Source organism: Nuphar pumila, chromosome 15, assembly GCF_984573655.1.
Source record: "Nuphar pumila chromosome 15, dmNupPumi1.hap1.1, whole genome shotgun sequence".
In the NCBI taxonomy this organism is placed as follows: Eukaryota; Viridiplantae; Streptophyta; class Magnoliopsida; order Nymphaeales; family Nymphaeaceae; genus Nuphar; species Nuphar pumila.
Genome location: NC_143263.1, coordinates 7,671,983 through 7,697,594, shown reverse-complemented (window position 1 = coordinate 7,697,594; position 25,612 = coordinate 7,671,983). Strand labels below are relative to the sequence as shown.

Below are 25,612 nucleotides of genomic sequence, written 5' to 3'. Positions count from 1 at the left end.
GGGTCAATGTCAGTTTGGTGGGGTTGGGCCATTGATTCAGATGAATGGGAGATACCGATTCGGGCCTGAATCGATATGAATCGGCCAACTTTTAACCATAGTAAGACACGTATCACAAAATATTAAGACAATATTAAAATTATTATCTTGGCTATTTTTTCACGTTTTTTGGAAAATTGCCGTATCAGGTAATTTGTGACTCGATTTTCCACTGATACGATACGTATCGGGAGATTCAGGCCGATACTGATAACATTGGTTTGGGTCCCTTGGATCTGGTTTTACTCTCTTTAAAGTGGTGTTCAAGGCTTCAAGCAAAAAAAAAGTGCCATCTACACTGTAGGAATTTGAAGTAGCCTGCTTCACTCATGGGTACCCAAGTTGCTTCTTATCTGAAAAATTCGTCGAGGTGTCTCCAGACTCTCCACTACTCATATTCCGTATCTAGATAAGGCTCTCTCTCGTTTGTTTGTATCTGCTCTTCTTCTCTATCTTGATTGGTCATGCATAAGAAGTGTGTACTCTGATGAAGAAAAGGACATCCAAACCATGACAATTCTCTTTGGTGAGTGCGTTCCTCACTACCCATCACTGCACATGAAACCCACCAATAATTTTGATCAGCTATTCAGATTCCCCATTGTTGCCTGTAAGAACATACCAAGGGTCTCCCATGATAGTACTGCAAGTGAGAGAATCTATAGGCCGAATACCAACACCCCCCAATCGGATTTCCACGAGCCTCACTACTTAAAATTGCTGTCTAGATCATGCAAGTCAAGAAAATATGGCGAGTCTCTGTATTTTCTTGAGTACATGATCAACAAAGGGCACAAGCCAGATGTGATTCTGTGCACAAAACTCATCAAGGGGTTCTTTAGTGAGAGAAACAGTGAAAAGGCAATGAGGGTCTTGGTGCTTTTGGAGTTACATGCTGTTCCTGATGTTTTTGCATACAATGCTGTGGTTGGTGGATTGTGTAAAATGAACAGAATTCAGTCTGCAATCGCCTTTTTGGATCGAATGAGAGCGCGGAACTGCGCACCGGATACGGTTACCTACAATATTCTGATTGGTAGTCTGTGCAGTAGAGGTAAATTGGGACTGGCTTTTCAGATGTTGGATAGACTCTTGCAGGATGATTGTAAACCCACTGTTGTCACCTACACAATCCTAATTGAGACAGCCTCTAATGAGGGTGGCATTGATGAAGCAATGAAGCTTCTGGATGATATGCTGTTGAAGGGTCTTCGGCCGGATATGTATACGTATAATGTGATACTCAGATGTATGTGTAGGGAAGGGAGGTTGGATGAAGCGTGCGAATTCATCAAGGGTTTGTACTCTGATGATTGCGAACCTGATATCATTTCATACAATATTTTGCTAAGAGCCTTTCTGAGTAATCAGAGATGGGAAGATGGGGAGATGATACTAGTTGAGATGATTAACAGAGGTTGCAAGCCCAATGTAGTCACTTATAGCATTTTGATTAGTGTCCTCTGTTATGAGGGGAAGCTCGATCGGGCGACCTCAGTCCTGAAGGAAATGATTGATAGCGGATTAAAACCTGATACATTTAGTTATGATCCGCTGATTTCTGCTTTCTGCAAAGAAGGGAGGATGGATGTAGCAATTGGATTAATGGATTATATGATTACTAATGGCTGTGTACCTGATATCATAAACTATAACACAATTTTAGCTGGTTTGTCAAAGACTGGCAATGCAGAACAAGCACTGGAAATCCTTGAAAACTTGGGGGGATTGGGTTGTCCCCCAAACATTAGTTCTTACAACACAGTGATAAATGGGCTATGGAATGGCGGGAAGAAGTTGAAGGCCTTAAAGTTGCTGTCTAAGATGATTGACAGAGGGATTGATCCTGATGACATTACTTATAACACACTGATTTCATGTTTGTGTAGGGGCGGGATGGTCGATGAGGCGGTTAGCTTGTTAAGGGACATGGAGAGTTGTGGATTCCGTCCCACAGCCATTACATTCAACACTTTGATCCTTGGCTTATGTAAGATGCACTTGATTGACAGGGCTATTGATGTACTAGCTGATATGGTGAGTAAAGGATGCCGACCCAATGAGACTACTTATGTTTTACTGATCGAAGGTATGGCGTATGATAGGCTGAGAGCTGAGGCTGCAGAAATGGCTAAAAAACTTGTTGCTAGGGGTGTTGTCTCCACAGATTCTCTCAAACGCTTCTACAAGACTTTCCCGATGATTGACTTTTATGATAATGAACCTCACTTGGAAGGGAAGTAGCAATGGGCCGTGTAAAGAAGTGTTTATTTTGCATAACAAGAAGACTTTTAACTGAAGGTTCTAGTGAAAATATATATATGGAGATCCATCATAGTTGATTTTAAGTATGCACAACTATCAAGTTCTATGCTCTCGCTTTTGTTAAGTTCTGATCGGCTGAATTCCGAGGCTCATTCGGTATTTTGAAGTTTGCATAAATTCAAGCATGCAACCTAGAGTGCCAGAGGGGGTGCATATAGAACTGATGTTCTTGTAACTATTAGAGAAGATATTCTTTCCGAAAAAAAGAGATCACCAATGCCAGTCCGATCAGATCTAGTATTCTGTTGATCAAGCAGACGCATCTTTTAGTTTGCACCAAAACATTTGCACAGAATTCGTAGATTTCATGAAATACTGTATGCTAGTTCAAGTTTTCAGAAGTTCCATAAATCAGTTGCAGAAAATTTTGAGATCCAACTAAGATCCAGAGATGTTTTCATGAACATCGATTGCAGACTTGTTGCTCCTAAAGGTCGGTAGGACTCACTGTCTGTGGTAGGTGCCTTCTTTGAATCTCTTGTAAATTTTGAGCATACAAGATATAATTCTTTAGTGGGTGAAGATAATCTCCGTTTCTGGTTAAGTACATGTTATGATTCATATTGTGAAGGATATAATGCAGAAAGATTTGTCATGGGTCCTTTTAGAAGGGATCTCATATTCATCTATTTGCTGATTCCATCCAACTAAATCCTTCACATTTCTTTTTATTTGTTAAAAATCTTCTTGCCTTCGCTACTGGCTATTCTTATAAGACTAGAAATTGTTGAAATGGGAGACACACACGTACACAAATGTGCAGACCCAACGCACAACGATAGTACATAAGCACAAACTTATAGTTGGAATTTGAAAAGCAATAATTTGTTTTGATAATTCTTATAAAGATCTGAAGCTCCACCTGCTTAAATCAGGTGGTAGAACTGTTGAACTAACTGAGATCAATCAGCATTCTTTTTTGTTCTTGTGTGTGTGTGTGTGTGTGTGTGTGTTTTATCAGCTTGAGTTCTTTGTTGAGAGTTGAAAGGTCATGTTAGTTCATAAGATGAATTTCTGATTAAGACACTATTTCGACCTTTATAATTGGTGGGCTATATCTTGCACTGCTAAATTGGCTAAGTGGTTTAGTTACTTGTGATTTAACACATTGTTAGCCTGAATTGGATTGTCGACTACAAATTTATCTGATTCAGGTGAAACATCAATTAGTCATCTAAGCTTGCAAACTCAAGTTAATTCTTTAATATCCAGTCAGATATTATTTAAACTGAAAGATGTTGGAGAAAGCTTGTTATATGAGAGATGCATGCAACTTCTTATTCACAATATTGATCCTGCAAAGTATTGGCATGGAAAAAGAGTATATGATGTGGTTTCAAATTTATTTCAAAACAAATGAGGAAAAATTTGTGCAAGAAAGGCACGTTTGGCATCATGTGAGCATTATGAAGTTCACGATTTCTGGCATTTTGGCTACTTAGAAATGTTCAGTTCATTAGCATGGTTATACTTTCCATTTTGACCCATGGTTTTCATTGTAATGTCCAAGACGCTATGAGCATTGTTTCCAGTCTTCTAGTAGGCTATAAAGTATAAACTGGGAAGCATTGGGAAAGATCAAGGAAAGATGTGCCGTAGTCTTTCCCATTGTTATAAGTCAAGCAACTCAGAAAAGTTTCTCGTGTCTTCCATATTTCTTGGAGTTGGGTTTGATTTTTAGTTATACAAGAGACAAATGATGGTCTTTAATCTATGTAGACCAGCTCACTGGATGGATGCTTTGAGCACATGTAAATGTAATGACAGCAAATAGGCTTTTACTGTGTTCTTAGGCTTCTGTGTCTTCTTAAGCTTGGCTTGTTTTATCTTTGTCTCAAGTAACTTAATCTTGACCCAGTATTGACTTTGTGCATGCATATGTACATTTTATTGTCATGTAAGTGGTGCATGTGATAGTTTTTAAGCATTCATTTTCAATTGTTAGACCCAACATAATGTTCCTTACATAATCCTTTTAGCTTTTTTATATCCTATTTCTTCATGTCTTGCTTTCATATCTGGACTTCATAAATTATCTTGAGCTATTCAAGGTTTCTTTTCATGGTGAATCTGAGCATCAAATTTTTTATGTTATGGGTATCCATTTGAAATAGTGCATTCTTGCTAGCCTGCAACCATGGCAAACATATTGTTGGAGGGTGAATCCTTCTGAATGCTGCTAGCTTCATAATTTCCAGTACCTGAAATTGTTCAGAGTGTAATATTCATCTCTGTACACTAAATAGCCCTTTTGTGTGATGCCAATTCTACTGATTTATGGTACTGTTGTGGCCAGAAACTATTGGTGTATCAACCATCCAATACACTTATGTGCATGTGTGTATGTGTAAGCTGATTCCTTATCAACATTTTTATTCATTTAAAGACCAACCCGTAAAACTTAGGGAAATGAGTGTGACTGGAAAACTAGGCCCGATCTGTCTGCTACAATCTGTAAATCGAGAAAGGTTTTTACTGTCCAACACCAGCTCACATTTAAGGGGTGTTTGTTTCATGCCCTTTCCTATGAAATAGGCTCTTTCATAGGAAATAGTCTTTCTTAAAAGGGATGAAACAAACATATCCATGAGAAATATGTGGTAGGACCCACATAATAGATGCAAAAAAAAGATTTCCTGTCAAAATGGGTTCATACCTTCCCCCCATGGGGAAGCAGTTCCCCTCCAAAGTGTGACTTTCAAAGGAAAGAGGCTTCCCTTGGGTGGGAGTGTAACAAAAGCCCCCCCTTAGGTTCTTTTTTCTGTCACCTCGCCATTGCAACTTATGCATAGATTCTGGCACAACGTATGCTTCTTGAGGAAAGTATGTGATATTGCATGCATGTGTTTGTATATGCTTGCAACTCCACATGCTTCAGCAGAGAACAACGGTCACTGTTCCTATAATCCATGAACCATTTACATATAACTGTAACTCATGAAAAGGTCATGAAGGGGTATTGTTATGTTTACTTAAAGCTGTGTTTCTGAATGCAGAATTAGAGGGTAATGGTTATCAACTCCACCAACTTATGTGGCATGTCAAATTCCATTTCTTTTTGGTTGAATTCGAGTTTGATGGAACTGCAGCACTAAAACATACATGTCATGAGGGCATTGTATCGTGTTCATATTAACAAATGTTGATTCTAACAGATAGTTATAATGGGACATACTAATGCTGTGACCATTAACATGTAACTGTAATTCAAAACTCATGAAATGGATAAGAATGAGCACTCTAGTTAAAAAATGACGATTCTTAAGAATTGTTGTCTTTTGATGCTGGGTTAATGTTGTGCTTACATAAAGTTTGTGTTTGGAAATTCAGAATAGAATGAAATACCAGGCTACGTTCCTTGAATGTGCCAATTGCCTTCAAATCTCATAAGTGGTTAGATTTCTTATCCTGACTAGTAGTATTAATTTATTTAAACCTTACCTAGCTTTCCCTTCCTAGTTCAATTTTAATGGCCTCCTGCTTTTTGGCCAAAAGTTGACAAGAAACGCCCTTAGGGTGTGTTTGAATCCCTCAAATCTCAGATCTGAGGGATCTTAACCCGAGATCCGAGGATCTCTAGGCCGATCCCCCATTATTGGACTTTAAATCCATGGATTTGGCGGGGTTTTGGCCTCAAACGAGGATCTTAGATCTCCTCCATTTGAATGGAGGTCGGATCAAGGCGTGGGCCCTACGCCTCGATCCACATGTCCCTGGATGTCCTTAGAGTTCCGCTACAATCAAATGCAACCTTAGTGCTTAAAGTTCAGTTATGGGGTCCCATTTTACTGCACAAACCCCCTGTCGATGCAAATGTTCAACTAGAAAATTGCATGTACTTTATGTGTAATAGGATTCGGGTTCTCCTTCAGATATGGATTTGCAGTTCATCTCATGAACATAAGGTATATGTCCCTCCATCATCAAGCGTTTTTTTTTTTTTTTGAAAGGCAAGCTGGGGTTAGGCAGACCCTACAAATTATACAATGGTATCATTGAGATTTGAACTTGCAATGTCCCAACACAAGGTAACTGCACTACAGCTCCTACCAGACAAACCGAGACCCTGTTGGTCATCATCATCAAGCCTTATCCCAACTACATGGTGGTCAGCTTTGCGAGTCCTATTTTTTCATTCCTGTGGTAATTTATATTTATCATGTGACAGTCTTGTCAGGTTGTTAGAGTTACTTTTGAAGTATGTGGACATATTTCACTAAAAATAATCATGTTTTTCTCTCACAATATTAACATATTGTTTCTATATTTTTATGTTTCATGCTTCTATACATTTTTTATTATCTTTTTACATTCACTGACTCGCATATACCTATATTTTCTCAAGATTTTCCCAATAACATTACTCACATGTACCAATATTTTCTCAAGATTTTGCACATAACATTTTCACAAGATTTTCCCTTGCCATGAAAGCTCCGGTGCTGAGATTTTTGGGTTCGATATTGACCATTGGATCAAAAAGTTGATGTTCCATATTTATTAAAGAACTTCCTAGGTAGACGAATGTGCCTAGTTTTTTTTAGACACAAGAATGATATCATTGATATGGATTTCTAGAGACGCACGAGGCAAGGAAGCAAACTTAGGGCTGGTAAACGAGCCGAGATTGGGCTCTTTAGGCTCGGCTCGTTAAGGGTGCACCCCTGCTCAGCCTCGACTCATCACGAGCCGAGCCAATCCCAATCAGGGGTGCACCCTTAGTGAGCCGATGACGAGTTGGCTTGTTTTCTGAAAAAAAATGTTTTTAAGTGTTTTTAAAACTTGATAATATATAAAATATATATATAATACAATTTTTTTTTCAAAGGCAAGCTGGGGTTAGGTACACCTCTACCAGTTATACAATTATACCGTTGGGTTTTAACCTGCAACGTCCCCACTAGCTGCTCCTACCAGACAAGCGAACCCCTCCAGTTGGTACGTATAATTAGGAATGTCAATGGGTTGGGTCCGGTTCAGACCCAGGTGAAACCAGATTTTTGAGAATGGTATTGAGTTCAAACTTGGGTCTAATCGGGTCTACTATAAGAGAAACCATACTTGGACCCGATAAGAACTACATGAACCAGACCCGAACCATACCCAGTAAAATAATATTTTTTTATCATTTTTACATTGAAAAATTATGGGTCTTAATCAGAACTCGGTCAAGCCCAATTCTGGTATAAAATTTCACAAACTATACCCAGATCCATATATTAATCAGACCTTCAGGTCCAGACCCGGGTCTTAATCGAGTCTTCTTATTTTTCACCATACCTAAAACCTATAGGGTTTGGTCAGGGTCGGGTCTAGATAAACACAACCCATTGACACTCCTATGTATAATATATGTATAAAACATATATAATATGCATATTATGTATATAATATACATAATATAGAATATATAAATAAATAATATGTAAAACGAGCGTATACCATCCGAGCCAAGCCGAGATGAGCTTGCCATGTTGGTGCAAGAAGCTGGCTCGTAGCTCGGTGCACCGAGCGGAACGGCAAGCTCTGCTCGTCTAGTTTCCTAGCCCTATCTAAGTGCATGCATATGATGTCCATAAGGTCCATGGTTCATTAATCTTAATATGCCTTCAATGGTCTCGATACGCGTAACAATTGGTTCATGGACATTGAAACATCATAGTCTTCTCAATTATTCTTTGAAATTTGATAACTCAAACAATATAATAAGATATGTGCCCAGTGTTTAGTTATATTTTTAATAAAAAAAACCATGACTAGGGTCTCAAGTGGACATTATCAATCCATTTTGTCCCAGTTTGGTCCAACACGTGCCCAGGACAATAAAATGTTTTTTTTACTTGGAAAAAACGCCCCAGGCACAAAGACCTAGCCGGGCTAGCTTAGCCTGACGTACTTACAGCCACTGTATATGTCAGCATAAAACTCCGAGGGCTTACCCGTTGACTCCATAGAGTTGGCAAGCTTTGGCTTATGCAGGGGGTGACGCTAGGGGTGCACACGAGCCAGGCTCGAACTGAGCTTAGGATCAAGAAGCTCGGCTTGGCTGAAAAGTAAAATGTTCAGGCTTGGCTCAAGCTCGAAGCTGAGCCTGGCTAGTCTGGTTTGAACTCGGCTTATAGCCGATCCGAGATCGGGTTAGCTCGTAATAACTGATCCTGATCCTGAGCCAAGCCGAGCCAACTCGTTATGGTTTGGCTGAGGTTTCAAATGCGTGATCGCTGAACCAAAGCCGAAATCGAGTAAATAGGCTCGACCTATTGTCGCATTCTCTCTTATTGGCACCCGATTGAATCTAGAAAATTGCTCTAATATTATCTAAAAAAGCTACAATATGGCAAAAGCTGGATATCACCAACTTATACCTCGCTGCAACAAAGTGAATTGTCCTTTTCTCTTTTAGTTTTTTTTTCAAGTTCAGATTTATGTGATTGAATCTGTCTAAGCTTTGTCGAACAATTCTTCAATCTACTAAACAAGAGATTGGTAATAGGCTTACTAAAACAATTCCCTTGAAGTTATAGGTACAACCCACCTCAAAGATTGACAATTGGAGGATTTGAATGCAATGATTCACACAATGTCTCATAACCACCTTCGTTGTATTAAGAATCATCCAGCTTTTTATCATGAAGGGCAGGCTGCTAGCCAAAATTGCTCAAGCAAAGCTAAATTTCTTCTAGTTCTTGTTTCTCAATTTCAGCATTTTCTTTTTTACCATCTTCATTGTGAACATCTACAGAAGAAGCAGGTTTTGCTGAAGCTAAATCAATCACAGTTTCAGGCATCATAACGTGTTCGCTTCCCTTTTATATTGTATATTTCTTTAGTGTCAGTTTTCAATGCCCTCTAGAATAACAAATATAAGCATGGTACAATATCAAACAAAACAGACATTCAACAAAAAGATACATCGGAAAAAATGGCAAAACATGATTTAAGCATAAAAATAAGATCATTATTACAACTAAGGTTGAATCAGAAGGCTCTACCAGGTGCAGCAGAGGGAAACAATTCAAGCTATTCAAACACTTTTATATAAACCAACTGCAGGCTAGCTCAATCGACCAAACTGAGCAATTTCAAACTAAAAGTGGATTCAATAGCTGAGCATATAATGTACGTGGATTCAAATGTGTAAGGTCATGCCAGATTGAATAGCTAAAGCTTAATCAACCCATGTCTCAGGATTGAACATAATCCTTTAGCATTGACCAACATCAAGCACCATCAGTGGCATAAAGTTGATAGATCAACTATGGAAGCTATACATCTTCTTAGACAACTTGTTGAGAGATATAGAGAGGGGAACAAAGATTTGCATATGGTTTTTATTGATTTGGAGAAGGCATACGATAGAGTACCTAAGGATGTTCTCTGGTGGACAATGATGAAGAAAGGTATCTCTCTCAAGTACATTAGTATAATTAAAGATATGTACGAAGGAGTAGTAACCAATGTTCGCACTTGTGGAGGGGTGACAAACAACTTTTCTATAACGGTTGGGTTACATCAAGGATCTACATTAAGCCCTTTCCTTTTTGCTATAGTGATAGATGAACTTACGAGATCAATTCAAGAAAATGTGTCGTGGTGTATGTTGTTTACTGATGATATTGTTTTGATTGATGAGTCTAGAGTTGGGGTTAATGCTAAGTTAGAATTATGGAGATAGACTTTGGAAGCAAAATGTTTTACGTTGAGTAAGAGTAAGACAGAATATATGGAATGTCGGTTTAGTAAGCAACGAAGTAGTGATGAGAGTGTAGTGAAACTTGGTGAGCAAGAAATAGTGGTGGATGACTGTTTCAAATATTTGGGATCTATCATTCAAAAGAATGGAGAAATTGATGGAGATGTAAATCATAGGATTAAGGTTGGGTGGATGAATTGGAAAAGTGCAACTGGAGTGTTGTGCGATTGTAGAATACTATTGCGGTCGAAGGGGAAGTTTTATAGAACGACAATTAGACCCGCTTTACTATATGGTACGAAATGTTGAGCTGTCAAGAGACATCATTTTCAAAAAATGAGTGTAACCGAGATGTGTATGCTTCGATGGATGTGTGGAAAGACACTAAAAGATAAGATTCAGCACGAGGAAATACGTAAGAAGGTAGGCGTTGCATCCATTGAAAACAAGATGAGTGAGAATCGTTTTCGATGGTTTAGGCATATTCGGCAAAGGCCTAATGATGCTCCGATTAGAAGGGTGGAGAAATGGGAAAATATATTAGCTAAAAGAGGTCGGGGTAGGCCTAAGAAGACTTGGATGGAGATGATAAGAAAGGATATGAATGCTTTGAACCTCACCGAGGACATGACATTGGATAAAAATGATTGGAGAAGAAGGATTCATGTGGAGGACCCAAAATGATTTTCTTTTTTGGTTTATATTGCCGACCCCAATTGTTTGGGATGAAGGCGTTGTTGTTGTTGTTGTTGTTGTTGTTGTTGTTGTTGTTGTTGTTGTTGTTGTTGTTGTTGTTGTTGTTAATAGTCTATTCTCTTAGGCAAGAGTTGCAACATTCTACTTCATAATACACAACATAGTTAATTATCCAGTTGGATTGTGATTGAACATTTCTAGATCAAGAAACATGGGATTGATGCAGGATGGAAGTAAAAGGTAAATTTAATGAAATGGTCACATGAAATCCATTTAACTGTTGACACCTGTCAAAAACCAAAATCTGAAATCAGTATCATTAGGAAAGAGATTCTCTAAGCCTGTTACCACAATGGTAAAGTAGAAAAGTAAAGAAAGGTGCTTAGTTGGCAGAGAATCAAACTAATCAGATCCCACTATGAAAAGTAAAATAACAAATATAAGCATGGTAAAGGAATTCAACTAGTGGCAGAGAATCAAACTAATCGGATAAAGAAAAAGGGAAACCACAAATTTTATTTCACAGACTAACCTCTCTATCTATGTAGCATTTCACAGACTAACCCGGGGGATTGGTGGTGTGCTAATTGTTTTTCTTTGAATTTTCATAAACGTTGTGATTGTCATAAGTGCGGCTTATCTTTTCTCTCTCGTCGGCACCCAGTCTGGAAGCGAAGACGATCTAACCCCTCTCATTCTCATTCATCGGGGATGAATCTAGTCTCTAAAGATTTTTCTGGGGTGGTGCGTCATCCGGCAAATCGGAATCCTGAACGGCCTTCCCAAAAATTATGCTTCTCGCCATGGGTGCAGATTGGCAATCTCCACAACCCGGCGATTTCATTTAATGCTGTCAAGATTGGGTCTATCTGGGTCCCAGTCGAGCCGCAACACTTTGGGCTATCTTTTCCGTCTATTGCTCCATCTATGTTAGACTCTTCGCCAGCTTTTGATGGCATCTCCCAACCTTTGCAAGTTCTGCCAGGGGTGGGCCCCAAAGCATTTGGGTCTGCCATCAATGCTTCATCTCTTGGAGATTTGCCGCTCACTATTTATAATGCTCAGAGCTCGACGTCTGATTCTTTTAGCGCTAATTCTCGTGGCGGACTGATGGCGCGGTTGGGTAGGTATGCTCGTGGGAAGCAGAGAAATTTTTTGCCATCCTCGTCATCACGAGCTTTGTCTAGGGTGAGCCCACAAATATTTGACCATGATAGCAATGCTTTCTCTAATGGAGTTCAGTCGTCAGCTTTTTCTCAAGCTCGAGGCCTGGTATCTGCTTCTCTTTGTACCAATTGCCATTTCAGCTTGGAGGCGCGGATGGGCAGGCTTGCGCGTGATGGACAAAGGACGAATTTGCTATCGTCCCTTATTATTTTTCCCTCCAGACGCTATGACTATCTGGTTATCAATCTTATTGCGTTTAATGTTAGAACCAACATGGCAATCAGATGCATGGTGCTTGGCTCCTCGGTTCCTCGTCCTTTCCCTGTATCGCATTATGTCTCTGAGGTTTTTTCTTCTACCAAATCTTTTGGTATTCCGCCAGACGCGGTCTCCTTCATTAGTCCAGCACAGGGTCAGCAGCATCCTAGTCCACAACCCCTGGGTGTCACAGTTGTCGATGCAGCTAAGTTGCTGGATATCTCTCTCTCATCTTCACAGCTGCAAGCGATAGCTGTTGATATGGATTCTATGATTTCAGATATTTCTGCGATTATTGGGGACTCTCTCTGCAACTCTGGTGGAGCAGATTGCGAGCAGTTGGGCATTTTCGATGGTCACTTGAGGTCGTCTGTCAGTGTTGGTGGTCAGCGAAGAAGGAGGCCTTCATTAATTGTTTCGGCTACCGATGCTAGGTCCCCAAGAAGGTCATCTCGGTGCCACCAACCACGGGTTTTTCCAGATTTTGTTCCATGAAGACTGTTTGTTGGAATGTTAGGGGCTTAAATTGTCCCACTAAACGCCTGTTTCTGGCTAATTGGGTTAGGGAGCAAAAGCCCGACCTTCTTGCTTTATGTGAAACTAAAATGGAGGTCATCTCGCTCGTGGTCGTTTCTAGCATCTGGCAGGGAGCTGACTATTTCTATAAGCCAGCGGTAAATCATGCAGGCGGTATCCTTATCTTGGGAAAGCAGTCTTTAAATTTATCACAGCTGGATGTGGGTGTTTTCTCTTTGTCTGTTGCTTTCAATTTGCAGGCAGTTGATAGAAGAATAGTGGTTTCTGTTGTTTATGGTCCTAATCTCGCCGCCATGAGGCCCGCTTTTTGGGATGATTTGGATAGGGTTGTCGTTTCCAGCGCGGATTGTCACCTTCTTATGGGGGATTTCAATTGTTTGTTATCTATCCATGACTCTAATAACCTCGTAATTCCCAATCCCTCTATGCGAGGTTTCCAAGACTTTGTTCACCGTCATTTTCTCTACCCTATTCCTTTAACCGGGGAGCGCTTCTCTTGGTCGAATATGCGGTCCCGTCCGTGCTGTAGGGTCCTTGATAGGGTCTTTGTCACACCTAATTTTTTGGACCTCATTCCCGACGTTAAGTGTGTGTTGTTTGCTCCCTCTATCTCGGATCATGGGCAGATCATCACTCATTGGGGAGATGGCTTTCAACCCACTAGGAGCTTTGCGTTTGAAGAATGGTGGCTTCAGGAGCCAGATTTTCTCACGGTTGTTACTAATTCTTGGAACAAAACTGTTGATGTGCATTGGGCCGCGCTACGTGTTCAAAATAAGCTTTCTCGTCTAGCTAAGGATATCAAAGCTTGGCTTCATAGTCGTAAGGTGGAGAAATTTCAGCAAATAGCCGCATGGGATCAAGAGATTTCTCAGTTGTATCAGTCTATGTCTTCTCCTGACTCTCTTTCTGATTTGCAACTTCTCAATCTTCAGGCCAGGTCCTTAGAATTATCCATGCTCTTGAAAAACTGGAGGATCAAAGAGGAAATTCGTTGGAAGCAAAGGTCTAGGGTGAAATGGCTTGCGGCTGGTGATGGCAACACTAAATTTTTTCACTCATATGCTTCCCATCGTCATAGGAGGAAGGTTGTTCCTTCTATCTCCATTGAGGGTGTTTCTTATCTCAATCAGCACGTTAATCCGGCAGTCTCGCTATACTTTAAGGACTTATATTCTGCTTCGTTAACTGCGGAGGGTGTCTTTGGTAATTTCCTAGTTGGCTCAATTCAGCTTGAGCAAGCCAGATATATGCAAAGAAGGTTCTCTGAAGATGAGATTTTTTCGGCCATTAAGGATCTGTCGGGTTGGAAAGCGCCTGGCATTGACGGGTTTCATGTCGACTTTTTTAGAATCTTTTGGGACTGTGTTAAATCAGACGTGGTGAGTATGTTCGATGAGTTTCATCGTAACTCCAGACTGCCTTATCATTTGCATGTTGCTATTATTTCGCTCATTCCGAAAGATGATGAGGCCAATGATATTTCTCGATTCCGACCTATCTCAGTTATGAGTGCTCTCTATCGGATGTTTGCCAAAGTTTTGGCGAATAGGTTGAAATCGGTGGCTAACCAGATTTTTTCAGACTCTCAGTTCGCCTTTATCCGTAATAAGAGGGTCCAGCACTCGTTCATCATGGCGTCCGAGGTGGTCCATTCCTTGCAGCATAGCGGTCAACCTTACTTTGTCCTTAAATTAGACTTTCATAAAGCTTTTGACTCTGTGCATTGGCCATTCTTATTTCAAATGTTAGCAAATTTCGGTATTGGTCGTCGTTTTTCTGGTTGGGTGAGAGAGTTGGTCTCAAATGCTCAGGCCATGTTAAATATCAATGGTATTAGAGGAGACCGGTTCAAGCTAGGGCGGGGTTTGCGGCAAGGGTGCCCCCTATCACCTTTGTTGTTCAATGCAGTTGCTGAGGGTCTTGTGGTCTTGCTTAAGCGGGCTGTTGTATCGGGTTTCATTGATCCTTTGCAGGTTTCCGACTTCCCGGGTCATATTCTTACTTATGCTGATGATATGATCATTTTTTGTCGTGCAAATGTTCAACAGATGCTCAGGTTCAAGCTTATCATTCAGTTCTTTCTCTCCATGTCTGGGCTTTCTCTAAATGAGACCAAATGCTCTATTACCATGTTCAATGTTAATGCCAATATGCTTGCAGCTGGAAAGAGAATTTTTAATTGCACTACTTCTAACTTGCCTATTATGTACCTTGGCTTGCCGTTACAAGTGAAGCCTCTATCTTCAGCGGCTTGGGCTCCGACGCTTCAAAAAGTGAAGCGCAAATTGCTTTCGTGGCAGTCGTCTTATCTCTCTAGCGCTGGACGTCTAACCTTAGTCAGACATGTTCTTTCAACTATTCCAGAATTTTTCATGTCTCTGTTTGTGATGCCTGTGGGAGTAGAGAAGCAGCTGACGTGCTTGCTGGCAGACTTTCTTTGGTCTGGGTGTAAACTCACAGGTAAGCGTCACTTGATTGGTTGGCGTTCGGTGGTTCTACCTCGGCGTATGGGTGGTTTAGGCATCCCGGTGCCCAGACTGCGAAGCATTGTTCTTGTCGCCAAGCAATGTTGGTTGGCCCACCAACCGGATAACCCTTGTGCTAGTTTTCTTCTTGCTAAATATGGGGATCCAACTCTTATTCTGGTTCGTCTGGGAACCCGAGGTTTGGCGCTCTCGCACTTGCGTAAATCGTGGTTGAGGGCTTTAGCCTGCTTTAGAGACCATTTTGAGGTCTCCGGAAATTTTGGTCAGTGGTTGCAGTGGGCGTTGGCTCCAAGTGGAGAGTTTCTCACCAAGAAAGTCTATAGATCGTTGCTACCGCCAGGGGCTGATTGGTTGCCCGAGGATGTGCTTTGGGCGAAGGGTCCTTCCCCCCGTTCGCGAGTCCTGGCTTGGTTAATTTTGCATGATAGGATCCAGACCCACAGTAATTTAAAGAAGTGGGGCATTCAACTGCCGAGTTGGTGCGTGCTTTGTCAAGCTGCAGAAGAATCTACGTTTCACTTGTTCTGGTCTTGCCCAATATTTATGGAAATCTTTAGTAGAACCTGGAGGCATCCGGAAGTATTTGTTAAGGAGGAGTCATTTGCGCTAGATCTGATATTGGGGCCGGTTTGTATTAGGCGCAGCAAGAGGTGGAGGTTCATCTGGCGGACGTGGTTGCTTACCTCTTGGTGGTTTGTTTGGATGGCGCGTAACGATGCTCATTTTCGTCATATTCGAGTTAACATTCAAAACCTGGTGCATAAAATTTTGGTAGATGTTTATGCGATCTTGCGTATGCATCTTAGTGATCTTCCACTCCCTCCTGCTGATGCTACCTATCCTTTGTCACAATCTGGGCACGCGGCTATGGCGTGAGCCCATTTTATCTGTCTAATGTTCTTTTCTCTTGTGCTTTCTTTATTTGTTTTGGATTTTGTTCTTGTTCAGTTCATGGGTTCAACATTTTGTTGATCTTCATGAGTGGTAATGTTGAATTACTTTCGGCTCTCTATCTATGTAGCAGGGAAGAAATTTGCAATTGGTAAGTTCAAGTTCACTTTTTGTGAAGTTTAGCACCATATGGACAGATAAAAGAAAATTTTCAGGTCATGATAAACAGATAAAACTGAAACACAAAATCTAAAAAAAAACTTGAAAAGTCAACATAAAAATCACAACCCAAAACGAAAATGTGAGACAAGTTAGCAAGAGATAGACCTGATGGCTGATGCTCGAATTTACCGAAACCAAAACCCTCCCTAACCACCGACGATTCAGTGATACTAAAACACAAAATCTAAAAAAAAAACTGAAAAATCAACATAAAAATCACATATACTATTTTTTAGCGATTTAAAACCTAAACGGCCACACCTATGGTGATCTAGAACCTAAAGAAACATAAAAATCACATAAACTGAAAAGTCAAATTTGCTTATAGCGATTCAGTGATACTGAAAGAACCATACTGAGATTCAATGATACTAGAGAGAGAGAGAGAGAGAGAACCTGAGCACAGTGAAGAAACCCTTCGTCTGTTCCTTCGTTGGACGCAAGCTCAATTCAGATTAGCTTGGCGTAGACGTGAACCGTATAATACACAGTGACAGAGAGAAAACTGGAAAGAGAGGGAACGAAGAGGAAGACGGCACGCAGAGCGGAAGGGCAAGGGGGAAGAGGGCATGCAGAGGCATCCGCAAGGGAGAAGAGGACACAGAGGCAGAGAGGAAGCCTGGAAGGGCAAGGGGGGGTTCGGCTATTTCAGGGTATTAAGTGAGAAGTCTAAACTTCCGTTAAAACTTAAAACCCTAAACCCTAATACATGTTAAAGTCTGAACGTTGGTCATAAGATCAACTAACCAGATCCGGGTCTAATCGGGTCGGGCAAGCTCAAGTTTAAGTGAGCTCGAGCTTAAACGAGCTTAATCGATCTTGTACATAGGTACAGACTCGGTTCATTTGTACGACCGAGCTTGTACCTTATGTATAGGCTCGTGCATTTAAATGCAGGGTCGCACACGAGTCGGGTTCATACCGAGCTCGAGCTAACCCGACTCGTTGTGCACCCCTAGGTGATGCCCATGGGATTTGAACCTATACAATAGGATGCTAAGCAAAAAGGAAGTCGTCCTAATCTTGACTCATTCTATCGGGGGGCCATATTGTTTTAGTTTTGTCTGGACTGATTTTTGCTGGCCACGATTTGTGCCCAATCATACCCTATAGGGCTAAGCTAAAGAAATTGTTTATCTTAACCATGGCTCAAAGGTTTGACCATTCGGATTAGGGGCAACCTTAGTTTGTCACTTGACATAAGATGACAGTAGTTTGGAACTTGCATGAGCATCTCTTATCACAAGGTCTAAGGGGTTTGGTATAGTGGGAGGAGGTCTTGGCTGCTAGGCAGGTGGTCAGGGTTCTATTCTCATAGTCGTCAGCCTCGCATTATCAAAAGTAAGGGTATTGTGCCACTTGCCTATGCCCAAGCAAGGCGATTCTTCAAGGACAAGGGGTACACCATGGGTTTACACTATTGGGACAGCGACTGTAAGCACGGGAGACATATCCAGCAGGACTAAGTTTCTAATCTTGAGGGTGGTTTTCCCCTAGTAAAAAAAATTCCCTTATCCCAATGTCGAAACTGAGTGCAGTCTTTGGTGGGCAAAGAGCACCTCAAATGTTTCACCAACTAGAGGCCAACCAAACTATGGCGGGGTCGCCCGCATGGCCAGGTTGTGAGGGTGCTATGATGAAGACACCGGATCAAACCTCACTAGCGCACAGGTGTGTTCGTAGCTTTCAGAAGTGAGCCCTGTAAGGCAGGGTGGTCGCGGGGCCTGTCCCATAAAAAAAAAAATTCTAGCTTTGGCAAGACTCATCATAAAAAAAAAAGGTTAGAGGCCTGCAAATGTGTGACAAGTGATGAGGCGGGTTTTCACTTCAAAATTTCTCATTTCTTTCCTTTGGTACTCCCATATATATATCCCAGCTTGAGCAAAAATTAAGATAAATTAGCTCATGACAATTAAGAAAATCTGTTTCCCTTTCTTGATTGACCTAGGGTGATAATGGATTGAATATGGGGTGGATCATACTCTAGATCCAGATCTGAATCTAATTTAAGGTGAATAATGTGGGTTTAATCCCAAAACCTGATCCGATTATTTCCATTCACGTGGTCTATTTCCAGCTGTTTCTTGGCCAAGCCCATGCGTTTTGGTTTGCATCCTTGGTCGTCCATCACGGGTAAGGCAGATATCCAACCCATTGAGAGCCTCCCAGCTATACCAAGCTATTTATCGGAAAAAAGTTTTGGAATTTTGATGTAGACAGTTCAGTGTATATATATATATATATATATATATATATATATATATATATAATTAGTGATGGGTGTCTACCAAGCTTGGGAAAGATTGTTTCTATTTTTTCTAAAATCTGACCATTCAGATGTGATCTAAATGCTTGATTTTATGGGAATTGACTTTTGGATTATCCAATTACGACACCAAGTTAGGTTTTATAAGATTCAAAATCAATAGTCTACAATTAAAAAAAATATTCATTGCCTAAAAATTAAAATTTCTCAAAAAAACATGATTCAAAATTTCTAGTAAATTGGTCATACAAAATACATTTGTAGGGTCAGATTTAAAAAAAAAAATAACCTAAAAACCCCTATCTAAGCTCGGTACAAAAAGCATCGGGCACTTACCCATTTTTGTGTATATAGATATAGTAGAGCGTAGATGCTTGAATATTAGGTGATTGTGATTAGGGGTGGCAATCGGGTTGGCGGGTCGTGTCGGCGGGTTGGCAGGTCAGCATACCTCAACACGAACCCAACCCGTTTATTAAACGGGTCGGCTGTGGCAAACACGAACCTGGCCCATTTATTAAACGGGTAACCCGATACGACCCGGTTAACCCATTTAATAAATCGGCTGGGTCGGGTAAACGGGTTGGCGGGTTAGCGGCCGGGATGGCGGGTCGATAGGTCGGGCAGGCGGGTTGGAAAGTCGGGTTCAGGTAAACAGGTTGACCCGCCCGCCTAACCCATTTATTAAACAGGTTAGCCGGGTTGGCATACCCCTAACATGAACCCGACCCATTTAATAAACGGGTTAGGCGGGTCGACCCGTTTATAACATGAACCTGTTTAAGCCAAACCCGAACCCGCCTAAGAGGCGTGTCAGGGTTTGCCACCCCTAATTGTGATACGTGCTTCATGGGTTTTTGTGTTTTTTTACAGTTCTAACACTGTAAATGTGTTAGGCACAGTCGATTTACGAAAAATCTACACCTGGATAATGTGTTTTAGATGAAAAAAAATGATATTTAGAGCCTAAAAAATTTACAAAATTTTTGGATAGTTCATTTTTTGAACCTTATAGAAACCCACCCATGTATCGAAATCGAATACTTCAAGAGCTGATCCCTATAAAAACAAATACATGTATCACATCTGTACGGTCAAAATTTAAAAATAAAACAAAATATCCTGAAAAACTCATCAAACATGAATCACATGCACGTAATGTTCAAGCACTTGGGCTCTCTCTCTCTCTCTCTCTCTCTCTCTCTCTCTCTCTCTCTATATATATATATATATATATATATATATATAGAGAGAGAGAGAGAGAGAGAGAGTGAGAGATAGAGAGAGAGAGAGAGAGATCTTGGACCACATTTGCACATGCCCGTCACTTGGGGAGCATCCATGGAGTTTGTCAGTATGTCAAGTGGCTGCTTGTCCTTTTCAAGTATAAGCCAATAAATGTTTATCACACTTCTGCTGTTCTTGTCACAACCTTTGGCTGTGTAGAGACTGACCTGGGTCAGATCCACATGGGTGTAAATCCAGATCCAAGTCCAACAACCTGTAGGCCACGGCCTTGAACTTGATACGACCAAATCAAGACTTGACTATTCTGACCAAAACGCACCATCTGACCCAGGTTTGATCAAGCACACCAATGCAGTCATATTTCAAGGTGCTCTGAGGGAGAAGGCCAGAGACAGTTTTATCCTTCTGCGTTTTGCATGAAGTGGTTATACTTAAGACTAGAACTAGAGATGCAAATGGGTCAGATCCAGGACCAAGGTGTTGCAATTTTTTTACCATTCTGAATACGACTTCCTCATGTATTTAGCTGTTTCAGATCCGAACCGTTCACATTCCTAACCCGAAGTCGCATTTCCATGCCAACAGCACTATCACGTTATCATGGCACCAAACCAAGGTCGACGCCCGATCTGAGCCAAAAACTTGGCCGCCTGGACTCAGACTGCTAAAGGGGCCCTAAAACGTTTAATTTAAACCAGTTTTTACCCTTAAAGTGCTGAAAACCAATATTGGTTCTTGGATCCAATTCAGTTCTGATTGGGGATATAGAATCCAGAACTTCCTACTAGTCTATAAGCCAATCAAAACAGTGCATGTATAAATTTGGGTCTGAATCTTAACTAAATGAATCAGCTCAGGCCCGATCCATTGACATTGCTCATGCATTGTTCTCATTGAAAGGTGTGCGACCTCCATCACGGTCCGGTGGCCAAAGTCCGAAGAAAGGCTGGTGGCTACCGACCATTAAAACGTGGAATGTGGGCCCACCACATATCTGAGCCGTCTGTTTCCCAGATCAAGGGTCCTGGATCAGTGGGGAAGAGTCGTGGGCCATGGATAGTCTACTTTACCCAGCAAAAGGGCCCAACCCGGTGAAAAAGTTCCTTGGGGAGCACCAAGTAGCAAAAGACATGTCTAAATTAGGGTTGAATTGGTGGTCAAAGGTTGGGGAGGGTGCCAATGATAGAAAGATGCTCTACTTTTAACGCCAAAGACTTTGTTTGTTTATCGAAAAGGAAGTTTGCATTTGACAAACTGATAGCCTTTAAAATTGGTTTCCCTTTGCATTTGAGCTTGTAGAGGTAAGTGGGTTCAGGTAGTTGTAGTCGTGTGGTGGGTCCTGACTCTTGACTCCAAACCCTTAGCTCCTAAAGTCTTTTTTTTTTTAATTTATAACCCGAAGAAACCACAACCGACACGAAGACCTGGTCGCGCTGGCTCAGCTAGCCTATGGACTCACAAAGTTCGATATCCATAGGTGGTATCCTTTGCCGCAAGGTTGAAGTTGGGTATACTCTTCAGTGGGCATGGGGACCTCAAGGGCTTTATCAACCGGAGGCTAACCAATACGCGGTCGGTGATGGGGGGCTCTCTCGGATTTTCCAAAAAAAAAAAGTCCATGAACTTATAACTGAACCTCATAGAGTCGAACCAATTTCCTAATGGGTCCGGTCAGGTTCACTTTTATTGGCTGAATTGAAATGTGTTCGTTTTTCACACGTTTGACTTCTAGACCCGGTTGATTCGATTTGGATTGTCCTTCGTTGGATGAGTCGGACCCAAGTTGATTAGTATGGCTCTTAATGATTTTGTGGAGCTAGACTAAGTTGATGAGAGGACTAGGCTAGACCATACATGGGGAAAACTACAGTTCCTACATGGATGTGGGCTTTTTTTATTTGGATCTCAACGGTTTCCAGGTCCAAGTTCTGAAAATGTTAGAGAAGCAAAACCCATGGTGCGTTTGGGTAAGATGAAAATTAGCAGTGAAAAGGAATTCGCTATTTTTGTATAGTTCAAAGGAAAAACCTCCTCATCACCGACTGCACATTAGCTGGCCTCCTGTTGGTAAAGCACCTGAGGTTCTCCCGACCACCATAGAGTACACCCAGCTTCCACCTTTTGACGCCACCCATGAGTTTTGAACGTGTGACGTCAAGTCAAAGCAAAAAATTGTGTGAAATTAAATTTACCTCCTATTGGTGGTAACTTTTAAACAAATTTGATGAGATCAAATCTGTCCGGTTCACATGGTGGTCCAAAGACTCCAAACCAGTGTTGTCAGTATCCCTGTGAATCGGTTTGAATCGACCCGGTTTGTATCAAAACAGCTCAAAATCGATTCGCCGATTCAGCCCTCAGCCTATTTTTATATTTTTAACAATGTCACAAGGACACGCCATTTTGGTAGTGTGTTTCAGGTGACACGATTGGCATTTTTCTTATTGTTCAATAAAAATGTATTCTTTAATATTAAAATATCAAAAATTAGTTTTCTATTGATTAAAAGAATGTGTCTTCATGTCCTATTCTCCAAAAACAATCGAATTACGAATCGGACCAGCATCAATGCATCCTCGTGTCCACGTATTTTTGTGATATAGATTTTTTAAACAGATTAATATTTTTTTTTACATTTTAATATTTTAATAAATTTGTAAAAAAAATTAAATGTTTTTTTTTCATTAAAAAGGTAAAAATAACCGATTCAACTCGATTCGGTTTCGAGTTTGAATCGGATACAGGTCTGAAACCGATATTGACAACCAATGTCCAAACAAGTAGCCTTCGCTCCTCTCCAAATGAACCGGTTCCGAAACTACCGATACGTCACCATAACGAGAATTATTATTATTTTAATAGTGGGAGAGTGATAAGATCATGATGAGATAGTCTCATCAAACGGCCGTCAATAAAATCATAAGAGATGGAGTTCCGCATAAGCCGTTTGACGATAAATTTCGCGAACGGAGGCACTAAATTACAATTCTCAAGGCTACGAATCATCATCATTGCGCAAAAAACGAAATAAAAAAAATAGGGCGAAGCGAGAAGACGACGAGGTTTCCGATCTGCAACATTTTTCAGCATTTTCGTTTTTTTTCTCTCTCCTCTCTTACACAGGGCGAGAATATCGTTACCGTCGGGATTCATTCGTCTCTCTGGTTCATTGATGAGCCCGTTCGTCAAAGGATGGCGATGAGAATAATGTACGAATGATGAAAAAGTGAAGAAAAAGAGGCGATTGCCGTCTCCGTTGCACGCGCGCGATGCAGTGAGTGATGGATAGATGGACAAAGTGAAGGAAAGAAGGCTCTCTATCCCTCTCTGTGACATCTATCAAACGAGCGATCTCGAAACTCGGAAGAACATTTTCTCTGACGGGACGGTCTCTTCCCTGTTTTTGCTCTCTCTCCGAGGGAAGCGAGAACGAGACGGAGAAAGAAACGAATCAAAAGGTGAAATTGAGAAGAAAACGAAACAGGAAGGAATCAAAAGACGAAATGACACAGAGAGAGAGAGAGAGAGAGGGAGAGAGGACACAAAATTCCGCCTGCAGAAGATCGGAGATTCTGAAACAGGCTCAGACTCGCAGTCTCTCCACAGATCTGTAGGCGAAAATGAGGAAAGTCCTAGATTATCCCGTTTGAGCTAAAAAACTCCAGAAATTTTTGCCAAAGAGAGACCGACCTTCTGCAGTTGATTTGTGGTTAGCGATTCTCTCATCTGTAGCAAGAAACACGATATCATAAGATTTTCAAGGCAAAACAGAGGGGAATGGCTCGGAATCATGCGAACGATTCGTTTCGCAGCGAATCACAAAATGAATCACGCAGATCCTTGCTCAATTTCTCAGATTTTTACCGATCCTCGCTAGATTTTTCAGATTGTTACCAAGCTTCTACGAGTAAAAGAGGCAAATTTCGAGGTAATAGAGAGAAATACTCACTACTTAGTGAAAGAACTGATATATTCTAACCCTAGTTTCTCTACAAATCGGAAAAAGGAAAAAGAAAGAAAGAGATCCACCGAATCGGTACACGATTCGCGCTACATTTTCTTTTCTTTTTTCTCCCTAATTTTTTACAGAGTGAAATCTACAGACGTCCCGTAATCCATCAAAAGAATCAGCGTCAATTACTAATCGACTCCTCCGTTCCTTCCTTCTCTTTCTCTCACTCTGAGAGCTCACGAGTTGGGCGATGGCGAAGCTTCTTCTGCAAGTTTCAACAAGAAAAGAGAAGAGGAAAAGAATTAGTTGAGAGACCTTTAATCTGACAAGACTCGGAAAAGGCGAATGAAGGGGGAGAAAACCCTAACCGCGAGCGACGTTGAGTGACCGCTTGCAGTGAGCGATGGCGCTCTGGATCCCGTCCTCCTGCTGCAACAGCGAGTCGTCCCGCCTCTGCGACTGCACGAGCACCGCCGTGCCCGCGGCCGCGGACGCCGACGCGGAGCGGCTCTTTCCGAGACGGTTGTACACGACCCGTAGTCCGGACGGAAAGCTCCCCTGCCTCGCCGGAGCAGCGGCGGGCGCAGGAGGCGCCATCGAGGCGGCCTCCGGCGACGAGCACTTCGCCGGTGGGGCGAGGTTCAGGTGGCCGGGGAAGCTCACCTTCTCGCCGTGCCTCTTGGAGACGCGCTCGTACAGCGGCTTGATCGCCCTCAGGTAGCGCTGGATGACGACCTTGGCCCGTTTAGCCTCCTTCTCCGTCAGGCCGATCGGCTCGGCTTGGCTGGAATCTACGCCAGACTCCGGCGACTCCTTCGCCTTGCTCCCGCTCCGGGAGCTGTCCCTCGTGAAGAGCGATGCCAGGGGTGCCTCCTCCACCTTCAACTTCACCGTGAAGAACCGGCTGTGGTGGTGCTTTGGCTTCGCCGCAACGTCCTCCGCCTCTTCGCCGGCGGCGGAGCCCCCCGGAGACGTCGCAGCGGCGACGGCGGGAGCGGGAACGTCGTGCTTCTTCGGGCCGAGGAAGAAGACCCTGAATCTGGTGGCGGACTTGAGCAGGGAGACGGAGAACTGGGGCTGCTTCCCGTGAGACTCATCGTTGAAGATCACGGCCGCCTCTGACGGCTCTAGAGGGACCAGGCGGCCCTTGAAAAAGAGCTCCTCGTTGTCGTCCTCAGTCGCGGGCGAGTGGTTCGAGTCCGTCTGGCCATTTTCCGACACGGTGACGTCGAACGACTTGATCTCCGTCAACGAATCCCTCCCCTCCTCCTCTTCTTCTTCTTCTTCTTCCTCCCCTCCGCTGCTGTTCCTCCCCTCCTCGTCTTCCTCCGGCACTGAGAAGTCCAGGTCGAAGAACGGCCCATCGTCGTAGCTCGGCGGAGAGGCAGCGGTGGAGATGGTGGTGGCAGAACCACTGCTACAACCTCCTCCTCCTCCTCCTCCTCCTCCTCCTCCTCCTCGCCAGTATCTCAGCATGCTAAAAACTTCCATAGTTGGGAGAGCCAGAAGGGGAGAAGGTAGAGAGGTGGGGGAGAAGGTAGAAGTAGAACAACGTGGTGATGTTGGTGTTAATGGTGATGGGGGCAACAAATCCTAAATGCGGTGGCAGAGGCGCAGTGAAGGATGGTGGTACCCTTTTTGTTTGAGGTCAGAGTGAGCGGGCTTTTGACGTTAGGGAGACCGGCACCATCTCTCTTTCTCTCTGTCTGGATTTTTTTTATTAATTTATTTTGCTTGACATGAATATTTTATGGCGACCTATGCGTTTCTGCAGGGAGTCCTGTGACTGTAAGCCGCGCCGGAGCCTCCCCTCGTCCACGGGCAGAATG

The 25,612-nt window shown here is 42.2% G+C and overlaps 2 protein-coding genes across 2 annotated transcripts; one reads left to right on the top strand and one right to left on the bottom strand.

Annotated features, from left to right (window-relative positions):
• Positions 1 to 524: 524 nt before the first annotated feature.
• On the top strand, positions 525 to 3,061 carry LOC149814351 (uncharacterized). Its single transcript, XM_089988608.1, has one exon. The coding sequence runs from the start codon at positions 550 to 552 to the stop codon at positions 2,281 to 2,283; it is 1,734 nt and encodes a 577-aa protein (XP_089844734.1). The 5' UTR covers positions 525 to 549; the 3' UTR covers positions 2,284 to 3,061.
• A 20,701-nt stretch (positions 3,062 to 23,762) lies between these two features.
• On the bottom strand, positions 23,763 to 25,274 carry LOC149814350 (putative membrane-associated kinase regulator 2). Its single transcript, XM_089989936.1, has 2 exons — positions 24,152 to 25,274; positions 23,763 to 24,048 (listed from the first exon to the last, which is right to left on the bottom strand). The coding sequence occupies exons 1-2, from the start codon at positions 25,272 to 25,274 to the stop codon at positions 24,020 to 24,022; spliced, it is 1,152 nt and encodes a 383-aa protein (XP_089846062.1). The 3' UTR covers positions 23,763 to 24,019.
• Positions 25,275 to 25,612: the final 338 nt, after the last annotated feature.

Excerpts from the sequence above, each read along its gene's own strand:
- LOC149814351 (XM_089988608.1), top strand. The coding sequence starts at position 550 with ATGACAATTCTCTTTGGTGAGTGCGTTCCTCACTACCCATCACTGCAC.
- LOC149814350 (XM_089989936.1), bottom strand. The coding sequence starts at position 25,274 with ATGGAAGTTTTTAGCATGCTGAGATACTGGCGAGGAGGAGGAGGAGGA. Across the intron at positions 24,049-24,151 it reads GTCACTCAACGTCGCTCGCG|AAGAAGCTTCGCCATCGCCC; the intron begins GTTAGGGTTTTC and ends TGAAACTTGCAG.